This window comes from Aulonocara sp. 'chitande type north' Nkhata Bay, linkage group LG5 (genome assembly GCF_057382095.1).
Source record: "Aulonocara sp. 'chitande type north' Nkhata Bay isolate Kocher_YH1m ecotype deep benthic linkage group LG5, A_spYH_male_GT1.1, whole genome shotgun sequence".
Taxonomy (NCBI): domain Eukaryota; kingdom Metazoa; phylum Chordata; class Actinopteri; order Cichliformes; family Cichlidae; genus Aulonocara; species Aulonocara sp. 'chitande type north' Nkhata Bay.
Window position 1 is genome coordinate 30326874 of NC_141348.1, and position 14659 is coordinate 30341532.

General features: G+C 42.1%; 1 protein-coding gene across 1 annotated transcript in view; it reads right to left on the bottom strand.

The window, feature by feature from the left end:
- The window catches only part of il17rd (interleukin 17 receptor D), a 34017-nt gene that overhangs the window by 2856 nt on the left and 16502 nt on the right, over positions 1 to 14659 (bottom strand). The window contains exons 3-14 of the mRNA XM_086292962.1: positions 13050 to 13172; positions 9502 to 9620; positions 8294 to 8414; positions 6711 to 6755; positions 6225 to 6376; positions 3739 to 3804; positions 3534 to 3588; positions 2495 to 2605; positions 1871 to 2055; positions 1650 to 1765; positions 655 to 903; positions 17 to 571 (exon numbers count right to left, since the gene is read on the bottom strand). Coding sequence (XP_086149088.1) covers positions 17 to 571; positions 655 to 903; positions 1650 to 1765; positions 1871 to 2055; positions 2495 to 2605; positions 3534 to 3588; positions 3739 to 3804; positions 6225 to 6376; positions 6711 to 6755; positions 8294 to 8414; positions 9502 to 9620; positions 13050 to 13172 — 1897 coding nt within the window. The remainder of the gene's footprint in view (positions 1 to 16; positions 572 to 654; positions 904 to 1649; positions 1766 to 1870; positions 2056 to 2494; positions 2606 to 3533; positions 3589 to 3738; positions 3805 to 6224; positions 6377 to 6710; positions 6756 to 8293; positions 8415 to 9501; positions 9621 to 13049; positions 13173 to 14659) is intronic.

The window sequence follows — 14659 nt, forward strand, 5'->3', positions numbered from 1 at the left end:
ACACACTTTCCTTTACCTTGAATTGGGATCTAGCATGAACAGAGAAGAGTGTGGTAGGTCTGGACTGGGACAGACACCAGGACTGGGACAGGGGTCAGGGGTGGAACTGGGACTCGGGCAAAGGTTGGGATCAGGGCTGGAACCATGGGCCAGCTGGAGTACGTTCCTCCCCATCACGCCCTCCCCACTCTCCAGCGATGGCATTCGCACCACCACCTCATTCAGCACCAAGCCAGAGTCAAACCTCTGCTCAGCCTGAGATGACAAGGAGCAGGAAGGTTTGGGCGGAAGGCTCGGAGCCTGGACAGCAGCGAGAGACGGATGTTTGGAGGAAGAGTCAGGAGAGGTAGAGGATGCTCCAGCAGGAGCAAGCTGCTTTTCGAACCAGTCGGGGTTCTGGCTGATGTGCTGGTGCATGTTGCAGATGGAAACGTAGAGCGAGCGCCCGGACTTGCTTCTGAAATAGTTCCTGCGGGAAATGTTAAGAGGCTGCTGCTCACGATCAGTCAGACTGGAATGACTCGAATGGAACCGACTGAAGAGCTGAGGCAGCTGGTCCATCAGCTTGAACCTAAACAGGAAATGAAATTATTTATCAGGCTGCAAGTATTTATCATTTTCATTAAAGTTTGTATTCATTGTTCCCGTCTTTACCTGGTAGCCAGACTCAGCATGGTGGGGATGTCGCTTTCTGTAGAATAGTCAAAGTAAACTGCCATGTATCGGTTCATCTCCTGTGCCCCGCTGTCTTCGCTTTGCTTCGCCTGCCGCAGCTTCTCAGCAATCATGGCAACCGCCACAATGAACAGGTCCCCACCAACCGCAGTAATCGAAGAGCTGCTGCCATTACTACGGCGGCTCACTGGCGTCTTCCCTCGACGGCTCTTCTTTTCCACATAATAGCTGCAAAAAAACAACAGTTATGACAAAAGGGGTTGAAAAAAATATGGTAAGGAAAAGAATAAAGGTACATTTTTAGTTGACTCCTTACTTAACATTTTTTGTATTTTAGAAACCTGAAATGTTCTTGAAGAGGAAAAGGCACATGGGTATGGCAAGAAGACAAGAGAGACCAAAGGAAAGACGGAAACAAGTGAACACACAATGAAGAAAACATGACACCTGTAAAAAGAGGTGGGACAGAGGGGTGACACACTCGTCAATTAGGTTTAGAAACCTGTGAGCCTACCATAAATTAAATCATATATGCATCAGCATCTTCAACACATTTTGTGTTTTAATTCAACAATTTTAAAAGATTTTACTATAAAGTAACTACTGAACCCCTGACTTATTTGTTAGTTCAAATTCTGATGTTTACTTTTGATAAGTGTTAGAGGCATCTAGTGGCCATTTGAGGAACTGCAGCTGAAGGCACTTTCAGCGCCTCAACTGTAATATTCACAAAAAAATACAATTAAATATGAAGAAAACATTCACTCTGAGCCAGGGAGGAGAAGTCTCCCTGGCTAAATTTAAAAAAGAAGAATGAGACTTCAGAAACAAAGACTAATTAAAATTATACTGTACACTCATAAAAATTAAGCATAAAAAATAAATAAAAACAAATCAAACTAATGAAATCTAAATTCTAATAAATGTGATTGTCTGCTTATTTTTCTATAGAAACAGGAGGGTAAGGTGAGTACCGCAGGCCTTTGGAACAGACGGTGATGATGAAGTTTGCTTCATCCAGCTGTCTGCTGAGCCATGACATCTGACCCTCTTTGCACATCTCCAGGTGTTCCCACAGGTCCAACACAACCTGAACATGAGTGAAAATAATCAGATTGATTTTTTTCATGTTTTCTATATTTTTTTCCTCCAAGTCTTTTAGTGGTCCTCAGTTTCTTCTTCATGATCGTCTCACCTCACAGCAGCAGAAGTCCTGCAGGAAGAAGGCGAAGCTCTGGATGACACTGGTGTGTTTGGGACAGTCTCTGTTCGAGTAGCAGATGAAGACTTTGGGGCGGGGCCACGGCCGCTCAGTGGTCAGTGCTGCGCTGTGATTGGACGACTCGCTGCTCTCCTCATCCAGCTGACTGTAGATGTTTTCTAAAGGAGGGAAGAGAGGATTGTTTTAAAATGCAGCCATAAATTTAAAGTATGGTGACCGAAATTCGGCAACTGCATTTGAATGACAAATGACAAAAACATTAAGATAACGGGGATGTCGTGCAGTCACATTGATTGATTGACTGATTATTTATTCCGAGCATGAATACAGCTAATACTGTCTTCTAGTACAAGTGCTTGAAAAGGAGTGGAAAGAAGTAACACTTATATATTCTCACCCTTTTGTAATGCAAAGGTTTACAAGGGTAATTGCTTTATACTGTGTACACCTCTCAAGATAGTAAATCTGGGGCGAGTTGCTGTCTAAAGGAAAGAAAGTCATTTACACAGCAGATGATCACTATCACTAATCATTACTAACAATGTTAAAATGGGAAGAAACTGAGCCCCTTAAAATATGAATCATGGTTCCCCTCACCTTGCTGCTTCTTGCGACACATGACTGTGAAGAGGGTTGCAAATGCTGACATGACAACCAGCGGCACCGTGATGGCCATGGCACGGATAGGTCCCGCCCAGGGGGAGTGGACTGGAGGATGGAAACAAACATACCCATTTGTGAGGCAATTAGATCAGACTGTTATTTCAGTATTTCTTTGCCACAAAAAAATGATAGTAGTGGGCTGGGCAGGGCAGAGTCAATAGGTCTGAACTGAAGTTGATGTTTCATTGTGTGCACACAATGAGAACTGATTCCTGGAGTAATCCTGACTCGTTTCTAGATCCAGTGGATACATAATCTCTCCAGTGGGTTCTGGATCTATGTCGGGGTTTCGTCTTATCTTAGTTGAGCGTGCCAGGAAAACTTCTACAGGGAGGCTACCGGGAGGCATCCTAATGTCCAACAGACTTTTTTAAACTGGGGGGGAAGCAGGATGCTGAACTTTATTTTCCTAAAATTCACCTTGGACCCCTTTGTTGTGTAGAATCAATTTTGGTTTGTAGTTACACCTCCAGCCACTAGGTGGTGCTAATTTTTTATTATAAGTTAAAGAAATCAGAAAAGTCAGAGATCCTTAATGAGCTGACAAATTAGTGAAGAGGCAAACTCCTTTCTGGCTGCCAACATGTCATTGTATTTTATTGTAGTCTATTTCCTCAATGTGGACAATGCCCTGTGCTCAGCATGTGGTAAGATGATATACAGAGTCATGGACAGACCAGAGCATTCACTGAAAACATGTCATTAATGTCTGACTATGACAGCCCCTCAGTGGCTTTAAAAAAATGGATTAAGACTGTCAGTAAATCAGGAACAGCAGTGTTGCACAGGTGGGCTATTCACAGTGGATTCAGCTCAATTATTTTTAGTGCAGTCATCGTAGGAATATTTACTTAATGGTGTATTTTTAAATCAAACTAAAGACCCAACAATACTAAAGATGAAATGGTGGGATGTCAAGGTGTCTGTGGCCGTCTTTTATATACAGCGTACTGTGTGGTTGTGTGCATCTCACCCTGGCTGACGTGGTGCTGAGTGTGCATCCTGGTGGTGTTGCTGTCATCTTTCAACTGAGGAAGAGAAGAGAAGAGAGTACTGTTTAAAACTGATCATTTTTGGTCTATAAATCATCTTCGGTGAGGACTAGGCTCCAGCAGAAACCAGTTTAACCAGCTGTGAATGCTCTAAATGGAGCTCAGCTCTGTGCTACATTCATGTACCTCTATAGTGTAGGTCCCTGGAGTGACGTCCTGGAGGATACATGTCGTTCTGGGCTGATTCACATCCTGGAAATGGTAAAACACGACACTTTAGTTTTCAATAAAGACTAACATCTGCAATTAAATTTTAGCTTCCAGATTAAATCCCAAACTCCTTCTGACAACGCACACACTTAAACAAAAGCCTGCTCAGGAGGAGAGGAGGTACAACTGAAGGCCAAAGAAGTTTTAAAAATGTTTTCAAAGCACATGGGAACAGTATATTCATCAGTTTATTGTACAAGTATTAAACAGTGGTTTCAGTATCAGTGGGGAGTTGGTGCCGCCTTAATATCAACCCTGATATAGTGACGGGACAGGTGTGCCTTTTTTCATTCTTCACAAAATTGCTTAGGAGTTGCTGTGTTACTGTGTGTGTGTGTGTGTGTGTGTGTGTGTGTGTGTGTGCGTGCCGTTTGTGTGTGTATGTGTGCGTGCCGTTTGTGTGTGTGTGTGTGTGTGTGTGTGTGCCGTGTGTGTGTGTGTGTGTGTGCCGTGTGTGTGTGTGTGTGTGTGTGTGTGTGTGTGTGTGTGTGTGTGTGTGTGTCTCCTGATGGTGTTGATACTGCGAAGACAGACAAAAGAAAAGAGCTGCTGGAGCGAGATCAAGGAGGATGCAGTTAGGACGAGGCTGGAACAAAAGCTTTTCATGCCACCTTCCAGTCCGGACATGATCGGGTAGAAACTCTGGATGTGGTTGGATGAGATTTAGGGGCAAATTATAGGCTTCCACATCAAATTCATCGCAAATAAAATGTGTTTACAGCTGCTCCACATTGGCCACACGTGAAGGCGAAGTGAAAATATGACCATTATATAGAGCCGGGAAGGGGGAGGGACAACACACATTTTCACAGAAAATACTAGAAGAAACTATGAGAATAGTTTGGAGAATCAGAGAAATCACATGTTTGTAACAGACTGCTAACTTGCTATTTCAGGGTGAATCTGCCACAAGAGCCCATGTTTTAGAGCATCACACACTCTACCGCGAACCCCTCAACTGTAAAGCACCAAGTGAAGCAAAATAAGGTCCAATGATGCCTATGTCTATTAGATTCAGATAGGACTCCAATGGCCAGCAATCTCAAATGTTCTTTTCAGGCAAGTCCAAACAAATGTATTTATTGAAAGGAAAGAATTCAATAAAAACACGTCTTTACAGGGTCTCAGCAGCGACCAACAAAAGCATTTCAGTTCTTTTTGTGGTGGCAAAAAAAAAAAAAAAAAAAAAAAAAAAAAAAAAGGACAGTAAACCCTCTTCTGTAATCTAAATAAATACATCTCTGGAAACAATAGCATTCACTTTTTACCCACAAGCTGATCTGCTTTCCAAAACAAAGAAGAAAAAACATTCTTTGGTAATTTTCCATACAGTTTAATTCAGCTTTTTCCCTCAAACGATTAAACCCTTTTTTCCAAACAAAACTTAAGAGCTTTCATGAGAAAATCTCTGGTGGTCTACAGGTACTCAATAGGCACCAATATAACCTCTTCCAGTTTAACTATCACAGAAAGAGTCCACCCAAGCTTGTCTTCATATTTTTACATGCTGTACTGCCTTTGTTTTTTGAGAAATTCAACTTACTGTTTATTGATAGAGCCCAAATTTTAATAACGTGTATGTAATAAGTCCATAGTAACCAAATACATTACTAAAAGTGAATTTTTTTACACATTTTTCTAGATACACAGTTGTCATGGGTGTGTCCCTCAAAACTGTAAACAGGAAATTTAGCTTGAGTGTGTTCATAAATGTTTGTAATGCACTCATTTTTATAAACTGTATTAAAAATAAAATGCATATGCACTTTGAAGAAACACAGCATGTACAGCAAAATTAACTATTTCCAGTAGTGCACTCAAAGTTCTACGCGTTCAGCTTATATGCGCAAAGGCACAAAGTTAAACAGTTTTCAGCAGCCGCAGTGGATCTGCGATAGGCCTTGGAGAAAAAAAATAAATAAATACTACAGCTGCTCGGGAAATGACATCATTTCTCCGCTGTTGCTGAAAACCACGTGGTAGTTCACGGTGACAACGTATATTCCAAGTGTTGTTAACAGCTGGTCAGATTGATAGAGTACCAAAGGAAACAGCGCTCTGGGACAGCTGATCTCGTGATATTTAAGTTCGGTTGCATGCAGAAAGACTTATTGCTATAATTTATTTGGTCTAGATATGGAAATGGTGATTACAAAGGGTTAAATATGATACCAGTTCCTCAGGTTCTGTCATCTCCTGCTACCCAGTATATTTTCATTCGCCTACACAGTCCTTTGAATTTGAATCTGTTTACGGAGATTTATTAGAGTATTTATTACAACAACTGTCACGTTTCTCATTAGAGGTCACCGAAAACCTGCTCGAACATGGCGGGTTTTAGAAAACTTTTATAAATCTGAACTTTACTGATGTCAAAATGTATTAAACACAGCTGATCTTACCGGTTTGCAGCGCTGCAGTTTGGAGGGTCCGTCCGGTCGCAGTTTGTAGTACAGGTAGTAGAAATGGAAACCAAAGGAGGGCGGAGCCTGATCAAAGGCCACATGAAGGCTCGATCCGAGCTGAGACACGTTCAGCGTCTTTGGTGTCCAGACTGCAAACACAAGAAATAAGAACTCTAAACTCCCACGACCTCTTAGATATTGCAATAAAACAAGTACAAGAAGAACCTTTCAAAAAATACAGCAACATTTCAGAAATGTAGGACCACATTGTTGTCTTTATCTGCTTAAGGTCACCGTAGCCTCCCCTATTTCTCATCATTTCACCTACACAGAAAAACTTGAATCGTTTGTGCAAAAACGAATTCACAATAAACTGATCTAAGAGCGAGGCGGGGCTGGGTCCAGCTTTGGTAGTGTAACCAGCTCCCGACTAAGTCGGCCTACATGTGGCTCTGGTTATGACGACGACACTGAGGAACTTACATGGTTTGCAGACCAGGTTGTCTGATCCGAGGAGCATTTCACACGCTGTAAGGAAACAACAAAAAAACAAAACACACAGAGAGATGGTTACAAAGTTTGTTTTATTGTTCTCATTGTACAGCCTCAGTTTTGTCTCAGCTTATTAAAAAAAGGGGATGTTTTGGGAAAACTAGTCTGGCTTGGCACATAGTGAAACACACAACCTCACAGCAACTCCTAAGCTTTATGCATGTTCTGTCTTGTGATCCATTTAAACTCACTTCCAAGGTGGTGCATGCATCTCGGAGCAGTGCAGTAAATCTGTCAGTCTAGCAGCATTTTTGTTTTTATTCTGCTTCCAGTATTTAATGAACACGTTTCCATCTGACTCCACATGAAAGTAAACACTGTTTTCTTCAGGACGGTAATTTTTAGGTGTCTCAAGAGGTGAGGACACTGACGTCACGTCTCTTCATTGGCTCCCTGTTAAATCCAGGATCAAACTTAAAATTCTTCTCATATACAAGGCCTTGATAATCAGTCCCCATGTTATCTTAATGACCTGATAGTACCATATCACCCCATTAGAGCACTTTGGTCTCAGACTGCAGGCTTACTTGTGGTTCCTAGAGTATTTAAAAGTAGAATGGGAGGCAGTCTCTCCAGGCCCCTCTTCTGTGGAACCAGCTCCCAGTTTGGATTCAGGAGACAGACACCCCCTCTACTTTTAACACAAGCTTAAAAGATTCCTCTTTGATAAAGCTTACAGTTTTAGCTGAATCAGATGACCTTGAGTCCTCCCTTAAGTTATGCTGCAATAGGTCTAGACTGCTGGGGCTTCCCATGATCCACTGAGCGTTTCTTTTCACATCTGTTTTCACTCACTGCATGTTTACACCTCTCTGCATTTAATCACGAGTTATTATTAATCTCCTGGCCTTTTTTATCCTGTCTCCCTCCCCTCAGCCCCAACCAGTCACTGCAGTTCTGACGGAGGTTTCTTCCTGTTAAAAAGGAGTTTTTCCTTCCGACTGTTGCAAAGTGCTTGCTTATCTGATTGCTTATCTGCATTATTGTAGGGTCTTCACCTTTCAATATAAAACGCCTTAAGGCAACTGTTGTTGTGATTAAGTCTTTATACTTTAACTTTATAAATAAAACTGAATTGAACTGATTTAAATAGAAAAAGAAAACATAAAAACAAAGCATCTTGTATCTTGTTTTTGTTTATGTCGTCACATGTATTACATACCAGCTGTATATATAAACACTCACATGGTAGAGGCTTGTGCATCCTGAGGTAGCCACGCCCTAAATCATACTCTGTTTTATCGTGCCTTGGAAGCCTAAATGGGACAATTATATTATAACAAAGAAAACGTAAAACTATGCTCACCTCTAACCAGTCGTGGCAGATGGCTGCCCCTCCCTGAGTCTGGTTAAGTCTTTACCTTAAAGTGTAAAGTGCCTCGAGGTGGCTTTTTGGGATTTGGAACAGTAAGATGATGTAAGAGGCGCCTGAAAAGGCTTTTCTAAACAATCAGTGAATCAGCTGATCGGCTAAAAACTCAGTCCCATACATTTGTGAGACGTGTAGGACTCACAGTTAGTTTTGAGGAAAGACGGAGGGAAGAAGCTCTCGTTCATCTGAGATGGAAAGGGAACCACACGAACCATGTAGTCGGTGTCAAAGTTCAAACCGCTGAACGGCTGACTGCTCAGCTTCTGTACATGAAAACATTAACAAACACAAACGTTCAACGGTGAAATTAGAAGGAAATGATGAGCGACAGTCTTCAGAGGAAATGAAGTAAATCGAAATAATACAGTTTAGCAGCAATGGTAAATCTCCGAGTTAATAAAGCACAAACATGTTTGCTTCATCCATTCATCGGGAACAGTGCACATTAATTGAGGTCATTGTGCCAACATTTTTTATCTGTGGGCTGCAGGCATGAATTGATTAAAAGCAGTAAAAAAGATAAAAGCAGACTCTAATGAGCATGTATGTGGACTTATTAAATACAACATCTCAACAGAAGAGTGACTCAGTGAGCCAGCTTACACTGTGTGGTAATTATTTCAAGGCTTCAGGGCCACAGATGTTTCAAGGATTCAAGTGTTTATCTTTGTCCAGGCAGTCATGTGCGAGTTTATTGTCAGTGTCCTATAATGACGATATTTTGGAAGAATGAAGACTGCAGATTGTGTTCCTGATCTCTTACAGCACATTACCATCAGCTTAGGAGGAGATTATTACACAGCCAGCCTGCAGCGGAAAGGATTGACTGAAACCACCAAGGGAGCTGAAGTAATTTCATATCGATCGAGGGCCAAAAAGCAACAAAAAACAAAAGAATGAAGTAAAACAAATACACATAACTATATTCTGAGAGGTCTGCACAATGATTCAAACTGCTGATGTTAAGCCTAATATGCATTAACAACCCAAGAAACTGCAGATGCAGATCCAGAGGTATGCCTTATTGAGACCCAGGCTCTCTGTCCACTCCCAAGCAAACCCAGAATGGTGTCAATTACAAATCCCTATTTTGAAAATAGAAAGAATTAGGAGTGTTTGACTTGTTTATGCATGTCTGCTTCATTTTACAAAAAGTGTGCAGGGATTAACATGCTTATCCCTCAAAACAACATTTTCTTCAGGGCTCCTTGTCCCCCTGTTCCAGCACCCTCGATAGCCGCCTCTAACATGCTTACATTTGGAAGAAGCATCTTATCCTTTGAGCGATGTGCTACTGCGGGAAATGTGAAAAGCCAGCAGTTCAAAGTGTTTTTGTGGAAATGGCCCTACCGTGTTCTTGTAGGAGAAGTTGAGCTGTCGTGGGTCTTTGAGGATGAGGTGTTGACACTGTTTCCCTTCTGGATTCTTGTCCTCCAGGTAAACTCTGAAGCCTTTAATGTGTTCAATCCCTGCAGAGACGCAACAGCAAGTTCAGTCTCACCACGTCTGCATCCATCTTTTCTCTTCCTCACCAGTCTTTTCTCCTTGCCTTTTACCAACACATCCATATCCTTATTCACTCTCTACACTACACTCCTAACCAGATCTAGTTTCATTCCTACCTTCTTCTTACTCTTCTTTCTGCCTTTCCTTGTTCCCTCCTCTTCATCCATCTTTCCCCTTTTCTCTGCTGCACTCATTTCTATTGCACAGTTAAGTAAATGTTCTACTGTATTAGTAGCCCTTTGATTTGAGGTGGGATTTTTAGGTGGTCATGGTAGAGTTGCATGAACATACCTTGATATAAACACAGGAGAAATAGGTTTAACGTAATACCTTGCCAGTGCATGCTTGTCACAGCTAATCGACAAACTTACTGTCAGAAAAAGGCAAAAGACTGAAAAGGTGGGAATCTGATGTGTTGTGCCACTTTTGTGCATGAACTCCGGACATCATGGGGATAATACAGTTTGTGGACTTTCTTCTGTTATCCTTTCTGATACGTAACACACAGCAGGAGACTCCGAAGCATGAGTCATCTGCAGACGTATTCTCACTGCCAGAAACACATGTTGTTTTTGGTGCAAGTGTTGCCTGAATCGAGGCCACAGGTCAATCGTTGCTTACTGTGAACTCAGTGGACTATTACTTGTGGTATTCTCACTTTGTACTAAGGAGCTGGGAGATTAAAGACCACTAAACATCTTGCGATTTGCAGTGTCAACATTAACTCTAAACAGTACTATAAAATCTTGCATTTAGTTATGAAAAATTATATTTGATGTAGAGAAAGGAAAGTAGCACTAATAAGCAGTAGGGCAAAGACGATACCTTAATCAGTGATTATGAATGGGCACATAGCAGCTAATAGCCTAATTTTCTTCTTTACAGTCTTGCCAACTCTTTCAGGATGCTTCCTTCAGCTAATCTTTTTGTGCCCTTTCCTCAACTCTTCTTTTCAGACCATGAAAGGTCTAACTGGTTTTGATACCTGGTACTTTTCTACAGCTTATTTTACATTACAGATAGTAACCAGTCAGTGTAGCTGGGAATCATCCCAGCTAAACAGCAACCAGTCACGGCAGATAGCTACAATTAAAAACCAAATAGTGTGTAGAGCTAATTCACACAGTGATAACAAGGCCTCAAACCTACCCTTGTTTCCTTCTTTCCTGTGCCTCCTTATATCTCCGCCTATCCCCCAGTTCTCATTTTTCTCCCCCCTCCACTCTGTTCCTTCATTTGCATGCATCTCCTCTCGTCTCCACCCTCCTTATTTTCAGTCCTCTTCACTTCTCCTACAATCCTCCACTCCTTAAACCCCCGTCACTCCTCTTTGAAAGCACACCTGTCTTTTAATTATACCTATACATCGACCGGACATGTTTTTCATATTAGCTCTCCAGGAGAAAGACAGGGAACATGAGAGAGAGATGCAGCAGAACAGGTTTTTCTGTCCTGAGGCATATTTCTGAACACCTCTCTCGCTCCCTCTTTGTGAGTCGTGGATGTTTTGCATTTTAACAGCAGAAGCAGCCTGAGGTCACAATTGATCTGTTTTTCTTTCTCTCCTTCTCTTCAGTATAAATTTGGACAATCTTTATTCAAACTCAATAGCAATCAAACAAGAACCACGAGTATCTGTTTATCACAAATACAAATCTAAAAAGACCCCTTTTCACCTCTTTTATAAGATCGGACACATGTAAAGAGTTTATTGTTTGTGGTGGACGGTATTTTTTGTAAGTCGATCGAGTAGTCTGAATTGTGGCATGAATGGTTATGTTGCCTCACAGGAAAGAGTTTCTTGCGTCACCCGGGGCCTTTCTGTGAGGATTTCCTACAGGTACTCCGGTTTCCTCCCACCCCCCAAATACAAGTTAAAGTTAATCTGTGATTCTATATGGGCTCCGCATGTGAGCAAGGGAATAAAATCTATAGAAAAAAAAGAGTGAAAGTACAAGTAAAAGTAGCTTGTAGTTGAGTTGCTTTAAGTGATCAGCAGTAGATGCTCTACTGCATCTCTCTCTCATGTTCCCTGACATTATTTTTGAAGATTAAATGCAGCTGCAAGAATTTAAACGCTAAGACTAGGCTCAGTTTAATGTGATGATGCTAAATGTCTCCAACAACTAGTCTTATTTATCCCTGGTACGTAACATGTAGAAGCTTTGCCTTCTCTGGGAAAAACACAGTGGAAATATCTAACCAGCTATCCATTCATCTGTTATTTGCCACTTATCCTGTGTCGTTTGGGCAGCAGCTTAAGCAGAGATACCCAGACCCTCCTCCAGCTCTTCTGGATGTCCCCAAGCCAGAGAGCGATAATCTCTCCAGATTGTCCATGGCCTGCCCCCAGTGACAGAGCTGCTCACCCCAAGGGTCTCTAAGGCTGAGTCCAGCCACCCTTCCTACAGCTCGTGACCACAGCTGGGGGTGGGAATGTAGATCGACCAGTTGACAGCTTTGCTTTCATGCTTAGTTCTCTCTTCACCACAACAAACCTGTACAGCATCACTGCAGACACCACACCAATCACTCGTGACCAAGACCGCAAGACTCCTACTACTCCTACCCGGGGGAAGCAGCTTGTTCCCAAACCAGAGTGGGCAATCCACTCTTTGCTGGCTAGGAACTATGGCCTCAGACTTGTGACTCAGCACACGGTGGAGGTCATGGCTCAAGGAAGCTGACAGACTCACACAAGATCCTGAGACCTCCGAATCCGACAACCTCCACCCCTTTAAGAATTCTGTCCATGAAAGTTCTGAATGGGATCCGTGAACCAACTTCAACCTAGAATGAGTCCAACTTAATGCTGGCAATGCAAAACAAGCTCTCACTGCAGTTAACAACAATTAGTCACAGACCTTAATTCGGGTGACCAAAAAAAGAAAAAAGTCTTCCTGCCCAACTCCCTAATTTTACTCATCTGGTGCGCCACAGCCTTCAGCCTTGTTTCAGATAAATTCTGGGTTTGTCGGTAAAGTCTTGGCTGTCTTACAGCAGTAACCTTAAGCTGTGCAGATCTCAAAGAGGAAATCTGGCAACATGTGAGTATGACATGGAGAATTTCAGGGAGATTTCTGCCTCTCCCTCTCTGTGTGAGAAAACAACGGGCCGTTTTGTCACAGAGAGGGAGAGGCAGCAGAGGTTCACCTTACACTGTGCGCACACACATTCCTTCACGGTCAAATCGCGGCATTGTTGTGTGAGATGCGATCCTCTTTCCCTCTCTTTCCGGCCCCGATCAAAGGGACACACACGCACAGAGCTGGGTAATCTTACGATTTGAGCACTTTGAACTTTCTTGCTCTTCCCTCAACTTTCCCTGTTCTCTCTCTAAAACTGTCTCTCCGGATGATCGTGCAAACAGGCAGGCCGACAGGTAAACAGACCTAGTGGGCTCGCAGACCAGTGGACAACCACGGCGGCCTGATCGTCGCAGGCTAGATGACTGAAGGAGACGTTGGTGACCTCACGGATCATGTGCTTCCCCAGTGGGTAGTTTAATGAGCAGTCTGCAGAGAGAAACAGAGAGATATGAAGAGATTAACAACAGCACAGAGAGCCGCACTTTAACAAAAGATTTAATGGTTCTTGAAACAGAAATCTGAGCCTGATGGACAGAGTAAAGATTAAAGACTGCAGTTAACATCTTCACAGCCATTTAAGGACCATTCAGGCTCAATTCCAGATTCTTGCAGGAAGGTTATGGACTTTTGTCAACTCTGCCGATTCTTTTATTATAGTTTCCAGCTTGTTACCATCCATAAGTTAAAATCTAAAATTAAGTATCTTGAAATTTCTACTTAGCAGCTAAAACATCTGAGAAAACAACACAAAATTGAGAGAATAACTTGAAATTTGAGACATACATTAGTACAGTAATTAAAAATTACTGTACTAATGTATGTCTCAAAAATGGGAAAATAAACAAATAAAACCACAAAACTATACAAACTATAGGTACAATAGACCAAGATCATGCTAAAATGAAGGATATGTAATTCTGAATTTAAAATATAAGAAAGTTTATGGTCCAGAGCTCTGGTGGGAGATGCTCTGCGCTACTGACCTTTCCTTAATGGTCAGGCTTAAACTCAGACATTTATTTCTATTCTTAGGTCCATATGTCGTCTTTTCATTTCAACAGCTCCATAAACCTCCTGGTTAAAGTTTCTGCAGCCAATCAGGAGAAAGTTAGACTTAAAGGGCGGAGCTAAAACAGCTTGTTTGAACTAAGTTAAAGAAGGCTTAATTTGAACTGTGAGTTGTTTAAAGCTACTTTAATGAGAGTCCAGAATGACTGAACATAACAGCTCTACTTTTTTAAAAGTCATATGATTGACATCTTTTGTGTGTGTGTGTGTGTCATTATCTTTAGATAACCCTCTAAGGAGATACTTTGAGTTAAATTAAGAAATGCATTATTAGCAGATTCCACAGCTGTCCGATCTGTCATCCATATTTTATTAACCGCACCTTCATTAATTCAGTCGCTCTGGGTTGTTTGTCATTCACCTCCTCTCGTCTCCAACATTTCTCTTGTTTTATCTTGAGAGACACGAAGTTGGAGGGGCGGAGGAGGAGGAGCAGCCAGCCATGAACCGAGAGGGATCGGAGGAAAAAAGATGGACTTAGGATGTAGAAAGAAAAGAGGCGTGAACTCAGACACGACTGACTGCTCCCCTTTCCTCCTGCTAACCATCGATTGACAGAAGTGAGGAAGAGGAGGAAGAAGCTGGGAGAGAAGAGCTTATAAAAGATGGAGACGGATGAGAGAACGTTAGACACGAGTCACTGCTCCTCTTGCTCTCGCCTCTTCATCCTCCTCAAAGCAGGGTCATGTTCAGGGCTAAAGGAGAAGGTCACAGCTGGTTGCTCCTCTTCCTCCATCTTCCGTAGGATGTATGGAGGAGAGGAAGGCTGCAGTTCTTTTTACTCTTCTTCCTCCTTCCCTAATCTTTGGTTTCAGCATTTATAAAACAAAGCAGTGTAAAGACAG